Source organism: Lepidochelys kempii, chromosome 1 (genome assembly GCF_965140265.1).
Source record: "Lepidochelys kempii isolate rLepKem1 chromosome 1, rLepKem1.hap2, whole genome shotgun sequence".
Classification (NCBI taxonomy): domain Eukaryota; kingdom Metazoa; phylum Chordata; order Testudines; family Cheloniidae; genus Lepidochelys; species Lepidochelys kempii.
In genome coordinates this window covers 239,065,407-239,085,364 of record NC_133256.1, presented here as the reverse complement: position 1 = coordinate 239,085,364, position 19,958 = coordinate 239,065,407, and the positions used below count along the sequence as shown (strand labels likewise).

The 19,958-nt window shown below is 44.2% G+C and overlaps 1 protein-coding gene across 11 annotated transcripts in view; it reads right to left on the bottom strand.

The window, feature by feature from the left end:
• MICAL3 (microtubule associated monooxygenase, calponin and LIM domain containing 3) overlaps positions 1-19,958 on the bottom strand; it is a 243,358-nt gene that overhangs the window by 142,378 nt on the left and 81,022 nt on the right. For 10 of the 11 annotated variants that reach the window (XR_012155812.1, XM_073319717.1, XM_073319728.1 and 7 more), the window contains exons 3-8: positions 12,969-13,176; positions 11,425-11,541; positions 4,221-4,322; positions 3,366-3,521; positions 2,513-2,613; positions 318-575 (exon numbers count right to left, since the gene is read on the bottom strand). Coding sequence is in view for 10 of the 11 variants with exons in the window: in XM_073319717.1 (XP_073175818.1) it covers positions 318-575; positions 2,513-2,613; positions 3,366-3,521; positions 4,221-4,322; positions 11,425-11,541; positions 12,969-13,176 (942 nt within the window). In the remaining variant the exon portion in view is untranslated. Of the gene's footprint in view, positions 1-317; positions 576-1,509; positions 1,551-2,512; positions 2,614-3,365; positions 3,522-4,220; positions 4,323-11,424; positions 11,542-12,968; positions 13,177-19,958 lie in introns of those variants that run through there. The other variant, XM_073319762.1, reaches the window with a different exon arrangement.

Below are 19,958 nucleotides of genomic sequence, written 5' to 3'. Positions count from 1 at the left end.
AATTATTAACTCTCCTAGCCTAGGACACAGCATAGCGTCCTCAGGGATTCTAGCGGCCACAACAAGGAGTGGGTAGTACAGATGCAATTTCAGCAGGTCTCTCACAGTGAGCTTCCTTTGCAAGGTCATTGCTATGCTGAATACTCACTGTTTTCCCAATTTTCCTTCCCCCGGCCCCTCCCACTCTATTATATAAAACAGCAGTTGCCTTCCTCATGATAAAATGCTCATAGCACAAAGGGAAAGTTGCATTCATTTCAGGGGAGTGATCACTTCCATTCATGGCTCACACAGTAAGTGAGCTGTTTAACTCCTACCTCCAACAGACTGTCCCCAACCAGTGCCACAAGCAGCTGATGGCCATTCTGCTCTCGCACCATTGCTGCATTCTCTGATGCGTACATACATGTGAAGTCAAACATGGCCACATCAGGCTGCCCATAGTGATTGATGGCAAAGTCCAGTGATGGCAGCTGCTGATTGGTAGAAAAGTCAGCTGCTTCCCTGGCATAGTTGAGCAACGCCTCCTGGTCCACATTCTCCCGTGAGAGTAACAGCTCTGTGTCCGCATAGTCCTACCAAAAGAGAGAAGAGTCCGAGTAGAACAGCCACGTGGGAAGAGGGAATTTTAAGTTTGGTATCTGCAGACAACTGTAGGTTCTGAGACTCCTCTAATCCACTGATTTAGGATCTTTCCCTAAATTATTTCATGATCACTAGTGTCTAGGCCTCTAAGAGAAAAAAATGTTTCTCTCTCTTCTTCTTGGAAAGAGCCTTGACAACCCTGCTGGCATTTCTGAGCATGCCAACAGGCAATATGGTCACTACAGAGGTGTGAAAGTGTAAAAGTGGACAATGCCAGCAAGTGCAGTGTTTGGTGAGTGCTTAGCATGCACGCTACAAATGGAAAGCCTATATGCTAAAGCTGGCAACAGTATCTTGGCCATGAATAATCTGTTGGGTCACTTCCAAAAGATACAGTCAACAACAGATGCTATAGCTTCATAAAGTTGTATAACTATAGACTTTTGAGGATTGTTTCTGAAGGAGCTTCATGGTTACTATGTCACCTGCTAAATTTAATTTAATTTATTTATTTTTACTTTTTGAGTACTTAAATGCCCTTTCTATTCCATCTTTAAAGGGAGTGAACTTCAGAGCTTAACTATATAAATCTAAAATCACATCAACACAAAAAGCTGAAGTGAAGATTAAGAGCTTGTCTACACAGAGCAGCAATGCAGACTACAAAGGAGTGATTTCTAAAGCACATTGTGTCACGCACTAACTGGTCCATGTAGATTCAGCTGGTGCACATTAAAAGCTCCCTAATACACTTCAACATAGCACTGTTTAACACAGTACTATGTTAAAGTGCACTCTGGAACTTTTACTGCACACCAGCAGGTCTTTGTTGGCCAGTTACTACATTACATGTTAGTCGCTTTAGAAATCACCACCGCTCCCAATCCCCAGCCCGTAGTACGCATTACCTCACTGGGTAGACGTGCCCTCAGTGAAAGCATCCAGCTGAAGTCCTGTGAACCTCACTATAAGGGAAGCACGTCTGGGTTTAGGTCTCGATTAAAACAAGCTTAGTGTGTGCCAGTTGAGGGCATCTGAGCAAAACAATTAACATACAATATTTTTACATGTTTCTTTGGACTAAGGTTTGAAATCTGATATCCAGGATTCCTCTAATATATTATTATTTCAAATCATGTTCCTCTGAGTCAGATTGACATACCCCATATTACATAATGGACTCAAACCACTAGCTGGCCAGTTAGCAAAAACAACTGATTAGAGAATGCTAAATTCTTGGTGATTAATATGCAGCTGTCTTGCCATAAACTATAGAAGGCAGTTCTAAGGTACAGCCTGGTTCTGTATATTGTCAGAACAGACTAAACGGTGCAGCCCAGCTGTTTACAAATCAAGTGTAAATGAAATGTTAGCCCATTGGTGTATATGGTAGTTAATTTAAACTCCTGTGCACTTCCCTACATGCTCTGTTTTCAGACAAAAGATGCAAGATCTAGAGCCCTACTTATTTCTTTAGGACCAAAACGGATCTCTGTCAATATGAGTAATGGGTAAAGCTCCATCACAACTTCTCTTCATACGCTCCCAGCTCTTTCACCTCCACCAAACGAGACGGAGTCACTGAAGGAGTCTATGGGCCTTGCAGGACATTTAAACTTGCTATGTCTAGAAGCCCCAGTTCTGAAGGGAGATGTGAATGAGTGCAGAGCAGAGCACGTAATCCTTTTCTAAGGACTCAATCTGCTTCCTCTAACAGGGCGCTAGTCACATACCTGCCTTAAAAATCCCGCAGGCCATGTCCTAAAAGAGGCCTACCTCAAAACATTGAAGAGAAGTCAATATGCCCAGGTATACATTAAACAATCATTTAATTCCCTTCAAAAATATACTCCCTTCTCCCAAGGTGCCAAGGCCAGATTGTTTCATAAATCTAATACAGAGAGATTTGGGAGAATGTAATACGCACATGCAGTATCACCCCTTTGTCCAGCAAACTCTGCTTTTTGGCAGTCATGACGAAGTAGTGAGTATCATCTTTGTAGTAGACAATATTCTCCAAGTCAATACCTATGACAGAAGAAAAGGATGTAGTAATACAAAGTCGGTTGTATGTTATATGTAGTACAAGAGCTCACAGCATCATTTGGAAGAGCTCTGGCTCAGCCTTCCTTGCTCATGCGAAGGTGTGGCCTGTGCAAAGAGAATGTCTGATAGTGCACATGACACTCACCCATGCCCCTAAATGTAATGGAGGGCCCTGCCAAAATCCCCCAAAGCCGTGGGAAGATCCAACCTACACCAGACTGAAATTACATCGGCTGGTAACCCTTACAACAGAGAGAATTATTATATGGCTGCACTGAGCACTTTATTCACATGCTTTCAAGGGGTTTCAAAAATTGAACCTTTAGATACACAGAGACACCTCTCTGCCTCCCTAGTGGCCCTGACCTTGTTTTGACATTCCTAAGCTTGACTTCAGAGGAGTGGGGGAGAGGGAAAACATGGCATCCAAGTTCCTCCATGGAGTGCTGGGACGGCTTACCACATGTCCAAAAGTTAAAAAGCACCGCCCTCCAGTTACAAGCTACAATGACAAGCAGCTGAAGAACAAGCTGGAACAAATCAGTTGAGGAAGTGGGAGACAATCAGACAGGAAGGACAGACAATAGTGATGTACTTCTTGGATCAAGGGCTACGATACTCAGTCATTCATTGATGGAAAAAAAAAAAGGCAGCTTAAGGAGACAACTAGTATAAAAAAATTGGTAATTACATAAACTCCTTCACCTTGAGATACTTGGTCATTGTTCACAAACCTGTGGCTTCTCGCAGATCCTGGAAGAACTTCTGGTTAAATATGAAGGCCACACCACTGATCTCCTCCACTTTGGCTTCGGCTGTGGTGTTGCGATTGATGAAGTTTGCTGTGATAGCAATTGCCAGCTTACCACGGAACTCCTTCCGGCGAAACCCTAGAGATGGGGTAGAGCAGAGATCACGAAATACAGCTCAAGTCCAGAGAAGACTCAGCCTGATACAAAGCAAGCCCCTAAATATATGACAGAAGGGGTCAGATACTACAGACACTTCTTTACAGGGGAAACAACAAAATCCTCTCTTGCAAATTGCTTCACCTGAAAATAACATTTGGACCTTTGAAGAAAAAAGAAAATGTTTGACTATAATGAAATGACTCCCCTCTATCCCAGACAGTGCAATGGCTCTTAAAGCAATGTTTTAAAATTCATTCCCAACCACCCCATTTATATGCCTAATAATTCCCCACCTTATCTCAGAAGCAAGAGGTGCTGCAAGTGCAAGATTAGTCCACATTAAAAAAAAAAAAAAAATCTAGAAAATGTAGAGAATCTGAAAGTAATCAAGCCCAATACACCTGCTGCTTTGCTTGTAGAGGAAGATGAAGAGAATGGAAGAGGAAGTGGTGGTACAAGTGGCCAACTGGATTCCTGAGGGCTGAAGGGGAGCTTGTTTCTCCTCTGTCACATCTTTACAGACTTAAGTGCTGAATATTTGGAAAGAGATTGGAGTGCAGCTCATACAGAGAATTTTTTTTGTTCAGCTCTGCTATGACCATTTAAAATAGAGACCATTTCACTGCTAAGCGTGTGTTGTGGAAAACTCTCCATTGTGGACACATCAGGAGCCATTACCTTCTAAAGTGTTCCTCCTGCCATCTCCTCCAATGACCACTTCAAATTCGTACTCTGACACCGGGTGCGTTTTTGGGTGGACCTGTGCACGCCAGCCTATCCCTGTAGATAAACCCTCAGTTAATAATGTATTAGGCGTATCTACATTCACAGACATTTTTTAAAAAGCGAACAAAGGAATCAACTCTCACTTCCTACACAAACCATTTCTCACATCCCTGGTTTGGGAGGCTACACAGTTGATACCCTATCAGGTGGTGTTAGCATCTTTTCAGGACCATTATGATATGCCTGACTGCATCTGGAAAACACTTGCAGTAGTAAGATCTAAGCCTAGTGTACACATTGGGTTCCCTTTCAGTGAAGCAAACAGCCAGAATCTACCCAAAGCTTTTAGACAAATACGGTTTAATGGAACTAGGACATAAAGTATAACAGTATAGTAGAGAGATCATTGTAAGGCTCTCTGCTTTACAAGACTGAAAAAGACTTTGCCCAATAGATTCAAAGTCCAACTTCTCATACGTTACATGATCGGTTTGGCCAGTAACAAGATTGCCAACAACATCCATGGCAAGCGTGCAGGGAAAATGAACTAAATAGCCAGAATGCATGCAATGTAAGTGGCTGCTGTTACAAAAAAGTTCTACAGTATTGTAGGCACAACGGGCCAAAATTCTGCAGGAACTCTTGTAAACTGTAGCATTTTGTTCATTTCAGTTGAATACATTAGGCACTTTTAGTTTTGTAAAGTGAAGAAAGGAAGGTTAAGTTACTTATCCTTATAGTAACTGGAATTCTTCAAGTGCTGGCCCGTATGGGTATTTGCTGGGAGTTTGCATGTGCGCCCTGTGTTTGGGTCTCAAAATTCTTCAATAGCTGTGTCTGTCAGTCCAGGTCTGTGTCCTTCAGTTCCTCATGCCCTCATTTGGGAGCACAAAGGACGGTGTGGACTGACCCCCTCCTGTCCCTAGTCCACCGTGAATCCAAAGAGGATCAGAGCAGAAGGGAAGGGGGGCAGGATGCAAATACCCTCAGGACCATACAGCTTGAAGAACTCCAATGACTACATGGTAAGTAACTTTCCTTTCTTCAAGAGCTGTTCCTGTATATATTCACTGTGGGTGACTCCTGGGCAGTGATTGAGGAGGTGCTCTGCAGCACAATTCGAAAGATCACTGAACCAAAGGAAGCATCCACAGTGGAGGCTTGCACGAGGGCACAGTGCTGGCTAACCGTGTGAATGAAGCCCCAAGTTGTCACTCTGTAGGTATTCCCTTCCTTATATGGAAGCCATTAAGGCAGCTTGAGCTCTGGTAAAATGAGTCTTGACAGACTAAGCAGGAGGGGTTCTGCCAGCTCAAAGCAGAAGAGGATGGAGTTGGAAATCCGTTCAGAGAATCTTTGGGAAAATACTGCCTCTCCTTTCCATCCTCTCAGCAAAGGAGACAAATAAATCTCTGAGATCTTCTAACGGGCCTTAGCCTGTCCAGGTAGAAGTCCAGATCTCTGTGTACATCTAGGGTCTCCTGTCTTCCTCATTATTGTGAGGTCTCAGGTAAAATACAAGAAGGTAAACCTTCTGGTTCAAGGGAAAATCAGGTGGAATCATGAGGACAAACTTGGGATGCAATCTCAGGGATACTTTGTCTCTGTGAAAGACTGTATAAGGTGGGTCCACCACCAGGGACCCACGTTCACCCGCTCTCTTGGCTGAGGCGATAGCTGTTAGGAATGCCACCTCCATCAATAAGTGTAAGAAGGAACAGGATGCCAAAAGGTTCAAATGGCAGGTTCATAAGCGCCAGCAGTATCTGGTTCACATCCTAAGCAGGCATAAATTTTGAAACTGGTGGGTAGTTTCTGACAATGCCTTTTAACAACTTTACTGTTATGGGGTGGGTGAAAACCGACAGCTCTTTACCAAAGAATGAGAGACACTGATAGCCGCTAAGCGTACCCATAGTGAACTGAGGGATAGGCCTGATGACCTAAAGGAGAGGAGAGAGGAGACAGTCCAAGATAAGAGGAATTCTGGACTTCTTCAAAGGGAAATGATGCTCTGGCATCACAGGGAGAACTGCTTCCATTTGGAAGCATAACACTTTCTTGTTGAGGGCTTCCTGCTATTGAGAAGGATGGATTAGACCTCCTCCAAGCAAGATCTGTGCAAGTCTGCTGTCCATCCAATAACCAATCTGCCAGATAGAGAGGTGTGGGGGGTGGGATGGTTGGGAATGCTTCTGTTCTGTGGCAGGCTGGGAGACAGCTGCAGGTGAATGCATGGGCGGGAGGCCATCTGCCCAGCTGTGGTGAACCAAAACGGTCATGACCACCATGTCACTATCAAAATCACTGTTGCCTTGTCGCACTTGATCTTTCAGAGGACGTGAGGTAGGAGGGGAATGGGAGGGAAAGCATACTTCAGCAGATCTGACCATTGCACTGGGAAAGCATCCCCTCTGGAGTCCTGCCCCTGTGAGTCTTGAGAGCAATAGGTTGGGCACTTTCTGTTTCCATTGGTTGCAACAAGCTCCCACGATGGGAATCCCCACTGGCAAAAAAATCTGCTGGACTAACGACAAGTGGTGCTTCCCCTTTTGAAAATGCCTATGGTGTTTGCAAGGGAGTTCATTACTCCTGGTAGGTACACTTCATAGAGGGTAATCTGATGCTGTATGCACCAGTTCCAGAGTTTGACTGCTTCCCTGCAGAGTGGGGCAGACCTTGCTCCCTCATTTGTTTGCATAATAAACAGCGGCCCTGTTGTCTGACCTGACCAGATCCTCAGTGGACCGGATGAAGGGCAGGAACCTCTTACACCCTGTGTACTGCCCGAAGCTCAAGAACATTGACGCAGAGTGTGGATTCTTGCAGAATCCAGGAACCCTGAGCTGCATGGTTGTCCACATCCATTCCTCAGCCCAGTAGAGAGGAATCCCTAACAAGTGTCTTTGTGGGTGGCACAGGAACAAAAGGAACCCTACACAAACATTGCCCCTCTTTTCCCACTAGGTGAGTGATATCAGGACACTGAGAAAATGAGACTTTTGTCTAGGGGGGTCTCTGCTTCCTCAGCCAAGCCTGGAGACCGTGAAGGTGGAGCCTTGCAAAGGGGATCAAAGTAAATGCATGCAGCCAGGTGACCTAGCAAGATGAAGTAAGACTGGACTGATGTCTGAGGGCTGAGACGAAGGTGAATAATGAGGTCTATCTTTGCAAGGAATCTGTCCTGTGGTAAACAGGTTCTGGCTGCAATAGAGTCTAGATTTGCTCCAGTAAATTTTGTAGTTGTTGTGGGTGTTAAAGTGAACTTTCCTGGAGTCCCAATGAGTGACTCAAGTTGAGTAAGGAGATGAGTGCTACCTGCGCCTTGTACTACAATCCTCTTGTGAGCAGCCAGTAATGTAGGCAGGGAAATATAGAGTTGTGCTGCCACCTCTGCCATGACTTTTGTATAAACCCTTGGGGCTGCTGAAAGGGCAAAGGGGACAATCATGTATTGGAATGCACTAACCTCACTGTGAAATGCAGCCATCTCCTGTGCGCTGGGTGGATGTCTCTGAACTGGGGCAGATTTTCAAGAGGGTGGGACAACAGGAATTTGATTACGTACCCAGTTGCAACGTTGTCTGAGACCAATTTGTCTAATGTTATATAAGCTGCCGCACAAGAAGAAAACAGGTCAGGGGAAAACAATGAAAGGGGGAAAGGAGACTGGTTGTGCCTGGACTGGCTGATGGCTCTCGAACGTCCCATCAAAATGACTTGGTAGGTGTTTGAGTCTGGAGAGGGGATGGTTGTGGTATGAGGTGTATGTCGTGCTGCACCCTCTGACATCTTTTCAGGAGTTCATAGGCCCTCTGGTGGTAGAACAGCTATGGGGTTGGCTGGTATCTTTGTAGTGGCAGCTTAGAAAATTTACCTGTGAAGAGCAGGGGTGTATATTCCCAAAGAGTAGAAGGTGGCACAAGAACTCTTAAGGGAAAGAAGCAACTCAGTTTTCTCCCTAAATAGGTTGTTATCCTCAAAACAGAATTTACAAATCTGTGAATCTCTATGGCCAGAAAGGACCATTGTGATGATCTAGTCTGACGTTCTGTATAACACAGGCCATAGAACTTCCCCAAAACAATTCCTACAGCATATATTTCAGGAAAATATCCAATCTTGATTTTAAAATTTCCAGCGATGGAGAATCCACCACAATCCCTGCTAAGTTATTCCAGTGATTAATAACTCTCACTCTTAAAAATTTAGATCTTATTTCCTGTCCGAATTTTTCTATTTTCAACTTTCAGCCATTGAATCACGTTATACTTTTCTCTGCTAGACTGATGGGTCCATCATCAAGTATTTGTTCCCCTCGTAGGTACTTACAAAGACTGATCGAGTCACCTTTTAACTTTCTCTTTCTTAAGATAAATAGATTCAGTTCCTTGAGTCTATCACTATCTGGCAAGTTTCCTAATCTTTTAATCATTCCCCTGGCTCGTCTCTGAACTCTCTCCAATTTATCAATCAACTGGATCTCTTTGGGGAACTCCAATGACTGCAACCAAGAGATCTGCCTCATGACTACCAAGGTCACCATGGCACAGGAAGCCAGGTCCGCTGCATCAAGTGACACCTGAAGGGACAATCTAGCTACCAGCTTCCCTTCATCTAGGAATAGCCTGGAATTGAGGCCTACAGTCCTGCAATACCTTATTGACAAACTTTGACAGCTTGTTGTAGTTGATGAAGTCATACTTTGCCATGACTGCCTGCTAGTTCACAATGTGGAATAGTAGGCTGGCTGAAGAAAAGTTCTTTCTGATGAAGAGATCCAGTCTCTTGGAATCCTTGTCCAAAGGAGTGGACCTGGGTTGATGTAGTCTGTTCCGCACCATGACTGCTTAGACAATCAGAGAGTCCAGCTTAGGGTGTGAAAAAAGTACTTCTCCCCGAAGGGAAACAAAATATTTCTTTTCAATCCTCTCAGAGGTCAGGGAACAGGTGGCTGGTGTGTATCAAATGTCCTTAGCAGGCTCTAAAATGGGCTTATTAATAGCGAGAGTCACCTTGGAAGGATGTGTACTGGAGAATATCCAGAAGTTTGTGTAGGATCCTGAAGCCTCTTCTAGTGGAATCTGGAGGGTTTCACAGATCCTCCTCAGAAGTTCCCGGTACTGCCTGTAGTCCTCTGGAGGGGAGAGAGAGGGTGATGCCATTGCTTCATCTGAAGAAGATGATGATGCTGTTGGAGGATCTAGCGGTACTGACAGGTCCAGTTGTTCTTGTTCCTCCATATGATCCTGAGGAGTTGAGGCTCCTCTCTTGGAGGTAATTTCTGCCAAAAGTGATGCCCCCAGCTCCTCAGTCTGAGGCTCAATAGCATGGATTCCAAGAGCTCCAGTATCGCCAGTGTGTAAGCTCATATACAGTTACAGAAGCAGGTGCCACGGGGGGGTACCATTGGTCCCTAGCTGTATAGTATAGGTCATGGGAATGTAGGGGCCTCTGGAAACCACCTGGACCAATGTCCTATGTCTGGACCATTGGGAGAACCGGTGGTATCACCTCCTGTTCATCTGCAGAGTAACAGTCATCCAACACGGTAGGTGGGTCTGTTGGTACCATCTGTCTTATGGCAGGATGGTCAAAGGTATACCTCAGCGAGTAGCGTCCCAACAGCGTTGAAACATCCATGGCTCAGCTAGCACATGGGACCAGTGAACAACATGGGAACAGTGCAGTGATGTCTCGGACTAGAACAGAGTCCTATTGTTTCGGCAACTCAGGATCTGTGTAAATTGCCAGGTCCTCAAGAATGCTGTAATGAGGTTTGTAGGAAGGAGAACTGGCCAGGTACTTCAGTATAGGTTGGTGTCCTGAGGTGGGGCTGGGCACAGATCTCGGTGTGGTGTGGTGGGCGAGTTCTCCTTCCTATCCTTACACACCTTTGTGGAGGTTTAGTGCCAGAAGCACCTGGCCCGGGCTCCCTGTGAGCTCTGGGTGAACCCACTCTGGGGCACGGAGTCTCACCTGGTATCAAGGGTGGGGAAAAAGGCAGCCCATTTTGGTGGTCTTATGCAGTAATTTTTCTCTTTCTATAGCGGTTTCTCATTTCTTCTTCATATCTTCATTTCATGGAGTCCTTGGGACTGCTGCAGGATTCTGAGCTGGAAAATGCTGTTGCTAGTGAAATACTGCTCAGAGCCTCTGACCAATGAGAGGGAGAGCAGAAGGGTCCCAGATCTGCCAGGGGCCTCATGGAGGGCTCCATTAGACATCTGCAGCCTAAATTCCAGAGACTGCCTAGTGCCAAGGGGAAAGGAGTAGCAGGTCTCTCACACTGATGAAATGTGTGATCCCCCAAGGCAACTCTCAAGAGGGTCACTCACTGGGAAGTCCTGAAGGCAGGCCAGGGTGGACTTGAAGCCCAGAACCCCGGTTACACTAAATGCCCTGGGAGAACAATGGAGGGCAGGGCAGGGCAGACCCCCCCCATCCCTACTGACTATGACTGAACTACTATCTATCTGTCAGGGCTCATTCTGCCAGAACTCAAGCTCAAGAAATCCCCCCCGAGATCGACAGAGCAACCTGAGGCTTCATTTCCACGGCTACCAAGTACTATGCCCTCATGCAAGCCATGACTGTGGGGGCTTCCTTTGGTTCAGCAATCCTGCATACTGGTGCAGAGCACCTTCTTACACCTGTCTCCTCAAGAATCACTGCTTGGGAGTCACCTACAGTAAATACCCATGGAGACCAGCATTCAAAGAAGAAGGAAGGTTACTTATACCTTATAGTAGCTAGAGAATCCTTCAAGCTGCATGGTTCCCCTCTGTATTTGCGTCCCACCCTCCTTCCCCACTGCTCAGATCCTCTTCAGATTTGAAGTAGAGCAGAAATTGGAGAGGTGATTGGTCTACACTTCCCCTTATGCCCTCGGTTCAGAGCACATGAGACGAAAGGTGCAGGTGCAAACCAACAGACACTGCTTCTGAAGAATTTCTGGACCAAGGCAAAGAGAGCACATCCAAACCCCCAGTGAATATCCACAGGGTCCAATCAGAAGCAACACATTTATGTACTAGAAAGTAAAACCGATTGGATTAAACTAGCCTACTTTTTCAGTCTGAAGAACAGCATTGTGTGCATGCACCTGTCCCATTTTTACTCCCCTACTCCCCCCCCCCATTTTGTCTTTACTTACTCTCATTCTCTTGGTCCTCAGGGGGATAGACAAGCCCCTGGAATTCCACATTGACATGGATCTCTATTCCCAAGATCAAGGCAACCTTCAAGAGGATGAGCTGGAGCTGACGGATACCTGCAGGACAGGAGATGAACATTTATAATAAAGATAGATTTTGTCTATCGGTGCACATCTTATGGAAGCACCAGTTACTATATCAGCCTCTTCAGATCATTTTTAGAAATAAAGCATTTTATAAGATGGTTTTAAAGAACACAGAAATCACTCTCCCAGACCAATGGGCAAGTTTGTCCAACACCTGCCTTCCTATCCCAAGGATTGTGGTCCAGAGTTCATGGCAGGGCATCAAGCTTAACACCTCCTGCTCTTTCGAGAGCTAGCACAACTTCTTAGAGTGAGGTAGACAGTTTGTAGGCCTGGAGGAATACTACAGGCAATAAAGACACTGCTACTCCGCAGGGAAAACTCTGCTGGCTAATTCAGGACTCCACTCAATTGTTGTGATTCAAGGGTGGGGGAGAAGACGGGGACAAAAGAGGATGGAATGTTCTGTGCGTGTCTGTCTATAAGATCAAAGTTCCAGAGATTTTTCTGTCAGTCCTATCTATCACTTCAAAACAAGAGCTAGACCTTTTTCCTACACTGGAGGCCAAGTCCTGTTTATTAGCTGTTGCTAGGTAGGATTTGCTTCCCTATCTTCCAGCTTTTGTTTGCTCACCACTTGGCAGAAAACATCCTTGGGTTAAAAGGAACTGGCTGGCGACATGCCCAATACATGATCAAAAACAAAGGAATGCATTACCCTGCGACAGTGAAGCATAGTCATTCAGCTTTAAAATGGCAGTAGATCCCCCATTTAAATCAAACTTATCTTATCTTCTCAGTAGCTTGATTCCTAACCCTCTACCCAATCAAATCCTATTCATAATCTGGCATCTTTCCTTGTCCTCAGTCACTTTCCTAAAAACATTAAGTAGTGAATCCATCTTCACCACTCCTTTCCACTCTTCCAAATGTATAGATTACAACCTATGTGAAATTGTCTTATATTGCCTGTACCAGGAGTGTCATAGCTTTATTTCTACATTTTTGGGTTTTGCAGGGCCATATGCAAAGTGTGATGTTCAGGAGTAGTAGGATATTTTCTGCAACTTGCCTAGCATTTCTAGGGCAAAGGATTGGTGTAACAGTTGCAGGGATCTCACTGAGGCACTTAAAGAGAATTATCAGTTGGAAGGGGGGGAGTTGGTTCCCCAATTCTAATTTTCAAAGTAGAAAGGAAGGGTTAATGGCAAGATCACAGGTGTATGCTGGGTTGCAATTACAGGTTCTGCAACAGCCCCACCTTTAGCCCACGTCTAGATCTGGCCCAAACAATGCTATAAAAACACAGGACTGAATTGCATCAGTCACATATTACAGGGACACAGCAGATCAGAGGAGCTGTAGATCAGATTTTATTGAGTCACTAAATGATATCTCCCACCTTTTCCCCGAGGAGAAGTGAGATCGGATGTGTGGATAACAGATGCTTTACTTACTGATGTGGTCGATGGCTCCTGCACAGAACTTGCCATAGAACTTTTTGGCGCCAAGGCCCCGCAAGTCGTGTATGGTGAATGGCCACAGGTGCAGCACATTGTTGCGAGAGAAGGCATCCCGCTTTTCTATGACCACTACCTTGGCTCCTAGTAAGGACAGGTCGATGGCTGTACGAAGGCCACAGGGTCCAGCCCCAATTATGAGACACTGCAAGACATTGGCACCAAACAATGTTACAGACCTGAATAAAAAAAAATATTTCTACCACATCTTCAAAGTAGCACAAGGCACTTCACTTAGTCCTATTGTCCTATAGCTGCATCACAAGCTGGGATTTCACCAGACACAAACCCTTTTGATGTCACCTGTGTGCTCTGTCACTAATCTGTTAATGCAGTTACTGCAGCCTGAATTAAAGTAAGAATGTTACACCAGTGGAAAAGGTGAGGAGCGAACAAACCAATTGTGAATTTTCAAGTCTCATTGAAGAAGTGTGCCAAGCTGTACTCTTCCATCTTTGTAAAATTTGGGTAGCGTCAAGAGTTCCAAAGGATCCTGGCCCAGTTTGTATTAATTTCTCTCCTTACAGCAGGTAATTTAGTCATTTTCTCTTTCTACTTTTACTTCCCAAAGCCTGAATTGGCCATTTAGGAGGCAACTACCAATGGCCTTGCCTACACGAGACTTTTTCCTTAAAATTTCCCGCTGCTGTGGAGCTGCACCAGTGGTAGCAATGGTGAGACTACTAGGGTAGGCAAGACACAGGAGCTAGGATATTTGAATCAATAGCTCACCGAGTTCCATTCTGAGCAGCACGGGACAACACTGCAGTAAAAATGCACAGATTTGTGGTTACTCTACCATTCCTACCATTGCCACCGACAAAGCAGCAACACTGGGAAGTTTTAGGAAACAAAATTTAGCATAGACACAGCTCTTTTCTAACTGACTAGACAATTTCTAGCAGGACACATTTCCCTTCAAGTCTACTTCTGCTGTGTGTTCTCTCTTCCTCCCATCTCATTCTTCACTCCACTTACAAGCACTATTAGTATTAAAGGAAAGTTAACTAGTAATCTGAACATAATTACAGAGCCAGCTATCTTTGAATAGTGAGAGCACCATAATGTCTTAGTAGGATTAAAAAACTCCAAGATGGCATGCTAGCATTACTTACCCAGAGTGCAATCCTACGGCCTCAGAGAAACCCTGTATACTAGCCCAAATGGCTCACAAAGTGATCTGTAGTAAACAGTCCACCTTTATCATATTATTTTTCTGCCTGAAAACATAGGAACTGACTTCTGTTGAGTACAAAAAACACCTGTTTTTCCCATTTGTTATCGATTTCTTTGTTGATCATACAATTCTCAAAAACTTTTCTTCCGTCTGTCAAGGTTCCGAAGAGGATAAGTATTACCTAGTAGCTGAACAGCTGCATCTTTATACAAAGTTAATGACCGCTCCGTTTTTTTCGCAACCACATCCCCAAAGAGGACTAAATATGATATAAGCATCCAGGCCACATTTACACAGCCAACTTTTATTTTTCTGATGACGCTCCCATTGTGAAGTAGTCATGATAGGATCCAAGAGAGTAAATGAATTATTTTATACCGGACAGCTCATAAATTCAGGTCCACAGAATGTTCCTGTATATTAATTAGCAATGATTTTGTCCTACTAAGGTATTTTTCTTAAATTCTACTTCTCATTCTTTCTTCAAATACAAGTTTAGGTCATACTTAAGCATTTAGATATTCTGAATGTAGCATGTAAGGCATCTAATAATACATTGATGGATGTCCATTCTTGTGCCTCCACAGGACAACTTACTAAAAAATATTACTACTAAGCTAAGAGTCATTCAGGGATCCCACAGATATTTAAGCAAATTGTTTTTAAACTGGTTTCAGAGTAACAGCCGTGTTAGTCTGTATTCGCAAAAAGAAAAGGAGTACTTGTGGCACCTTAGAGACTAACCAATTTATTTGAGCATGAGCTTTCGTGAGCTACAGCTCACTTCATCGGATGCATACCGTGAAAACAGCAGCAGACATTATATACACACAGAGATCATGAAACAATACCTCCTCCCACCCTACTGTCCTGCTGGTAATAGCTTATCTAAAGTAATCATCAAGTTGGGCCATTTCCAGCACAAATCCAGGCTCTCTCACCCCCTTTTTTCCAGGGACGGACACACACACACACACACACACACACTCACTCACTCTCCTGCTGGCAATAGCTCATCCAAACTGACCACTCTCCAAGTTTAAATCCAAGTTTAAACCAGAACGTCTGGGGGGGGGGTGGGTAGGAAAAAACAAGGGGAAATAGGCTACCTTGCATAATGACTTAGCCACTCCCAGTCTCTATTTAAGCCTAAATTAATAGTATCTAATTTGCAAATGAATTCCAGTTCAGCAGTTTCTCGCTGGAGTCTGGATTTGAAGTTTTTTTGTTTTAAGATAGCGACCTTCATGTCTGTGATTGCGTGACCAGAGAGATTGAAGTGTTCTCCGACTGGTTTATGAATGTTATAATTCTTGACATCTGATTTGTGTCCATTTATTCTTTTACGTAGAGACTGTCCAGTTTGACCAGAGGGGCATTGCTGGCACATGATGGCATATATCACATTGGTGGATGTGCAGGTGAACAAGCCTCTGACAGTGTGGCTGATGTTATTAGGCCCTGTGATGGTGTCCCCTGAATAGATATGTGGGCACAGTTGGCAACGGGCTTTGTTGCAAGGATAAGTTCCTGCGTTAGTGGTTCTGTTGTGTGGTATGTGGTTGTTGGTGAGTATTTGCTTCAGGTTGCAGGGTTGTCTGTAGGCAAGGACTGGCCTGTCTCCCAAGATTTGTGAGAGTGTTGGGTCATCCTTTAGGATATGTTGTAGATCCTTAATAATGCGTTGGAGGGGTTTTAGTTGGGGGCTGAAGGTGATGGCTAATGGCGTTCTGTTATGTTCTTTGTTAGGCCCGTCCTGTAGTAGGTGACTTCTGGGAACTCTTCTGGCTCTATCAATCTGTTTCTTCACTTCCGCAGGTGGGTACTGTAGTTGTAAGAAAGCTTGACAGAGATCTTGTAGGTGTTTGTCTCTGTCTGAGGGGTTGGAGCAAATGCGGTTGTATCGCAAAGCTTGGCTGTAGACGATGGATCGTGTGGTGTGGTCAGGGTGAAAGCTGGAGGCATGTAGGTAGGAATAGCGGTCATGAGGTTTCCGGTATAGGGTGGTGTTTATGTGACCATTGTTTATTAGCACTGTAGTGTCCAGGAAGTGGATCTCTTGTGTGGACTGGACCAGGCTGAGGTTGATGGTGGGATGGAAGTTGTTGAAATCATGGTGGAATTCCTCAAGGGCTTCTTTTCCATGGGTCCAGATGATGATGATGTCATCAATATAGCGCAAGTAGAGTAGGGGCTTTAGGGGACGAGAGCTGAGGAAGCGTTGTTCTAAATCAGCCATAAAAATGTTGGCATACTGTGGGGCCATGCGGGTACCCATAGCAGTGCCGCTGATCTGAAGGTACACATTGTCCCCAAATGTAAAATAGTTATGGGTAAGGACAAAGTCACAAAGTTCAGCCACCAGGTTAGCTGTGACATTATTGGGGATAGTGTTCTTGACGGCTTGTAGTCCATCTTTGTGTGGAATGTTGGCGTAGAGGGCTTCTACATCCATAGTGGCCAGGATGGTGTTATCAGGAAGATCACCGATGGATTGAAGTTTCCTCAGGAAGTCAGTGGTGTCTCGAAGGTAGCTGGGAGTGCTGGTAGCGTAGGGCCTGAGGAGGGAGTCTACATAGCCAGACAATCCTGCTGTCAGGGTGCCAATGCCTGAGATGATGGGGCGCCCAGGATTTCCAGGTTTATGGATCTTGGGTAGTAGATAGAATATCCCAGGTCGGGGTTCCAGGGGTGTGTCTGTGTGGATTTGATCTTGTGCTTTTTCAGGAAGTTTCTTAAGCAAATGCTGTAGTTGCTTTTGGTAACTCTCAGTGGGATCATAGGGTAATGGCTTGTAGAAAGTGGTGTTGGAGAGCTGCCGAGCAGCCTCTTATTCATATTCCGTCATTCATGATGACGACAGCACCTCCTTTGTCAGGCTTTTTGATTATGATGTCAGAGTTGTTTCTGAGGCTGTGGATGGCATTGTGTTCCGCACGGCTGAGGTTATGGGGCAAGTGATGCTGCTTTTCCACAATTTCAGCCCGTGCACGTCGGCAGAAGCACTCTATGTAGAAGTCCAGTCTGCTGTTTCGACCTTCAGGAGGAGTCCACCTAGAATCCTTCTTTCTGTAGTGTTGGTAGGGAGGCCTCTGTGGATTAGTATGTTGTTCAGAGGTATTTTGGAAATATTCCTTGAGTCAGAGACGTCGAAAATAGGATTCTAGGTCACCACAGAACTGTATCATGTTCGTGGGGGTGGAGGGGCAGAAGGAGAGGCCCCGAGATAGGACAGCTGCTTCTGCTGGGCTGAGATGGATGGGCTATTACCAGCAGGAGAGTGAGTTTGTGTGTGGGGGGGTGGAGGGTGAGAAAACCTGGATTTGTGCTGGAAATGGCCCAACTTGATGATCACTTTAGATAAGCTATTACCAGCAGGACAGTAGGGTGGGAGGAGGTATTGTTTCATGATCTCTGTGTGTTTATAATGTCTGCTGCAGTTTCCACGGTATGCATCCGATGAAGTGAGCTGTAGCTCACGAAAGCTCATGCTCAAATAAATTGGTTAGTCTCTAAGGTGCCACATGTACTCCTTTTCTTTTTGTTTTTAAACTGATCATCTCTTCCTCACACTTCCAGCCCCTTTCCAGGTTGAGACCTCATGCAAAAACTGGCTCTCCTGTAAGAATGTTCAGAATTCAAAGCGCTATGTATTGGATTTATAAGGAGGTGCTAACAGTAATTTAACTGAAGCTCTACAACTGGAGACAGTGACAAGTTCTAACTTGAGGTGGGAATTATGATCAATAGCCGCAACAACTTTGTGCATTATACGCAACTTCCCCCTCAAAAATACCCTATAGCTGAGATTTTTCAGGAACAAGAGTAAAGACATTTGGAGCAGTGGTTCTCACAGTGAAATAACCCCATGACATTACATTTTTAATGCTTATGTCACAGTGTTTAAGTGCTCAAGTCTGAGCAAAACACCATGTGCAACTCTTCTGCTTTAATACTCTATAAGCATAATTTTCTGGTAAGCTGAATGTTGGCTATATGTTGCAATGACTGAACTCACACACCTGCAGAGCTTCAGTCCAACACAGCTCTTAAGATTGCAGAGCTAAAGCTGAGATTCAAAGGATTAGCACCCCCCTCTCCAGTTTCAGCACCAAGGCTTCTGATTACCTCAACCCCTCAATTTCACCCCAGTTTGGATGTTCTGAAACTTTCCTAAAAATTGGTCATGTGTGCGTGCACAATATGACAGAACTGAAGTTATTCGAGAAATGATAGATAAATGTCCTGACTTAACATATGTAAAATCTTAGCCCTTAAGGGAAACTTCAAAATAGTTTTTTTCCCCATTTAAATTTGTGTGTGTTTTTAACTAGTTGTCTGCAAATTGTGTTTAAAAGCAGGAATATAAAAAATTGTAAAAAGTGAACAAGTAACATAAGCTTTCTTTAAATCAAATAAACTCAACTCTCACTTGAGCACTATGTATAGTACAAATATGGTCATTTCTCAGACATCATGTATAAAAAAGCCTTAATGGGGGATTCAACCAGCATTTGAGACAAGTAATCAACAGCATTAGAGAAACTAGGTAAAAGTAAAAACTCATATGTGCATCGCATTTCTCTACATGAAAACAGCCCAACACGGGATATCTGTTTAAAGGCATGCAGCAAATCTTAGAGCTGTGCATATGTCTTCAAGAACATACCACTATTAGCGTAAATATTTCGTACTGTAGCCTTTAGTTACCAACCCTATAAAAACAGAATTGAACAAACAAACAAGGGAGAAAAACTGAAGTAACCTTCTAATATCCAAGTGGGGAGTTAAAAGTTCAGTCATCTAGATTACAGATCATTGACTGCACATTAACAGAAATTACTTCCGTTTCAGTTTCTGCAATACAGGAATTAATCAAGACATTTGCTTCCTCAGGGAAGGTGAATATATAGCAATGAACAACATCTCACCCTTGGTGAGCGAAGCAAGACATACTCCCACTCTAATTTCTTGAGATTCTTAATTGTATCATACTCCTCTCTCTCACCTTCCTTTTTAAAAGAAACTGGGTGATATCTTATAAAAAAAGAACGCATGAGTATATTTAAATGTATAATTACTGAAAAGTGATTCTGTGCAGATAACCAGATAACTGCACTGTGAGAGCTTAATTGCTAGAGGAAAAACCTAGCACAGAATGTGATTTTCTCTTCCTTACAACTCTTTTAATGAATTCTGTTCAGATTTAGAGCAGAAACTCCTCATTGTAAGTAATTCATCTTAAAAGGCTGGTGTGTGCTGTAATGTAGACTTGTAAGCAAACAGAATGTAAATGTAGACCTGTAAAATTCTCTCGGTCCTTCACCATACTCAAAGTGATGACATAAAACATTTACCTACCTTTCTGTAACTGTTATTCTTTGAGACATGTTGCACATATCTGTTCCTCTGTAGGTGCATGCACGCCTCACGCACTTTTCTCCTCTCAGTGGTACCTGCCGAGCTGGCTGGAGTCCTCAGCTGCCACATGCTACTGTGTGCTGGTATAAAAGGACAAAGCCGACCTTCAACCCGCCCTCAGTTCCTTCATACCAGACGGACTCCGACAGAGAGGAGAAGGAGAGTGGGTTGTGGAATGGACATGTGCATCACATCTCGAAGTTACAGATAGGTAGGTAACCAGTTTCTTTGAGTGACTGCACATGTCCATTCCACTTTATGAGACTTAAAAGAAAACATGCACGAAGGTGGGTTCGGTGTCTACCAGAACAGAGATAGTACGACAACCT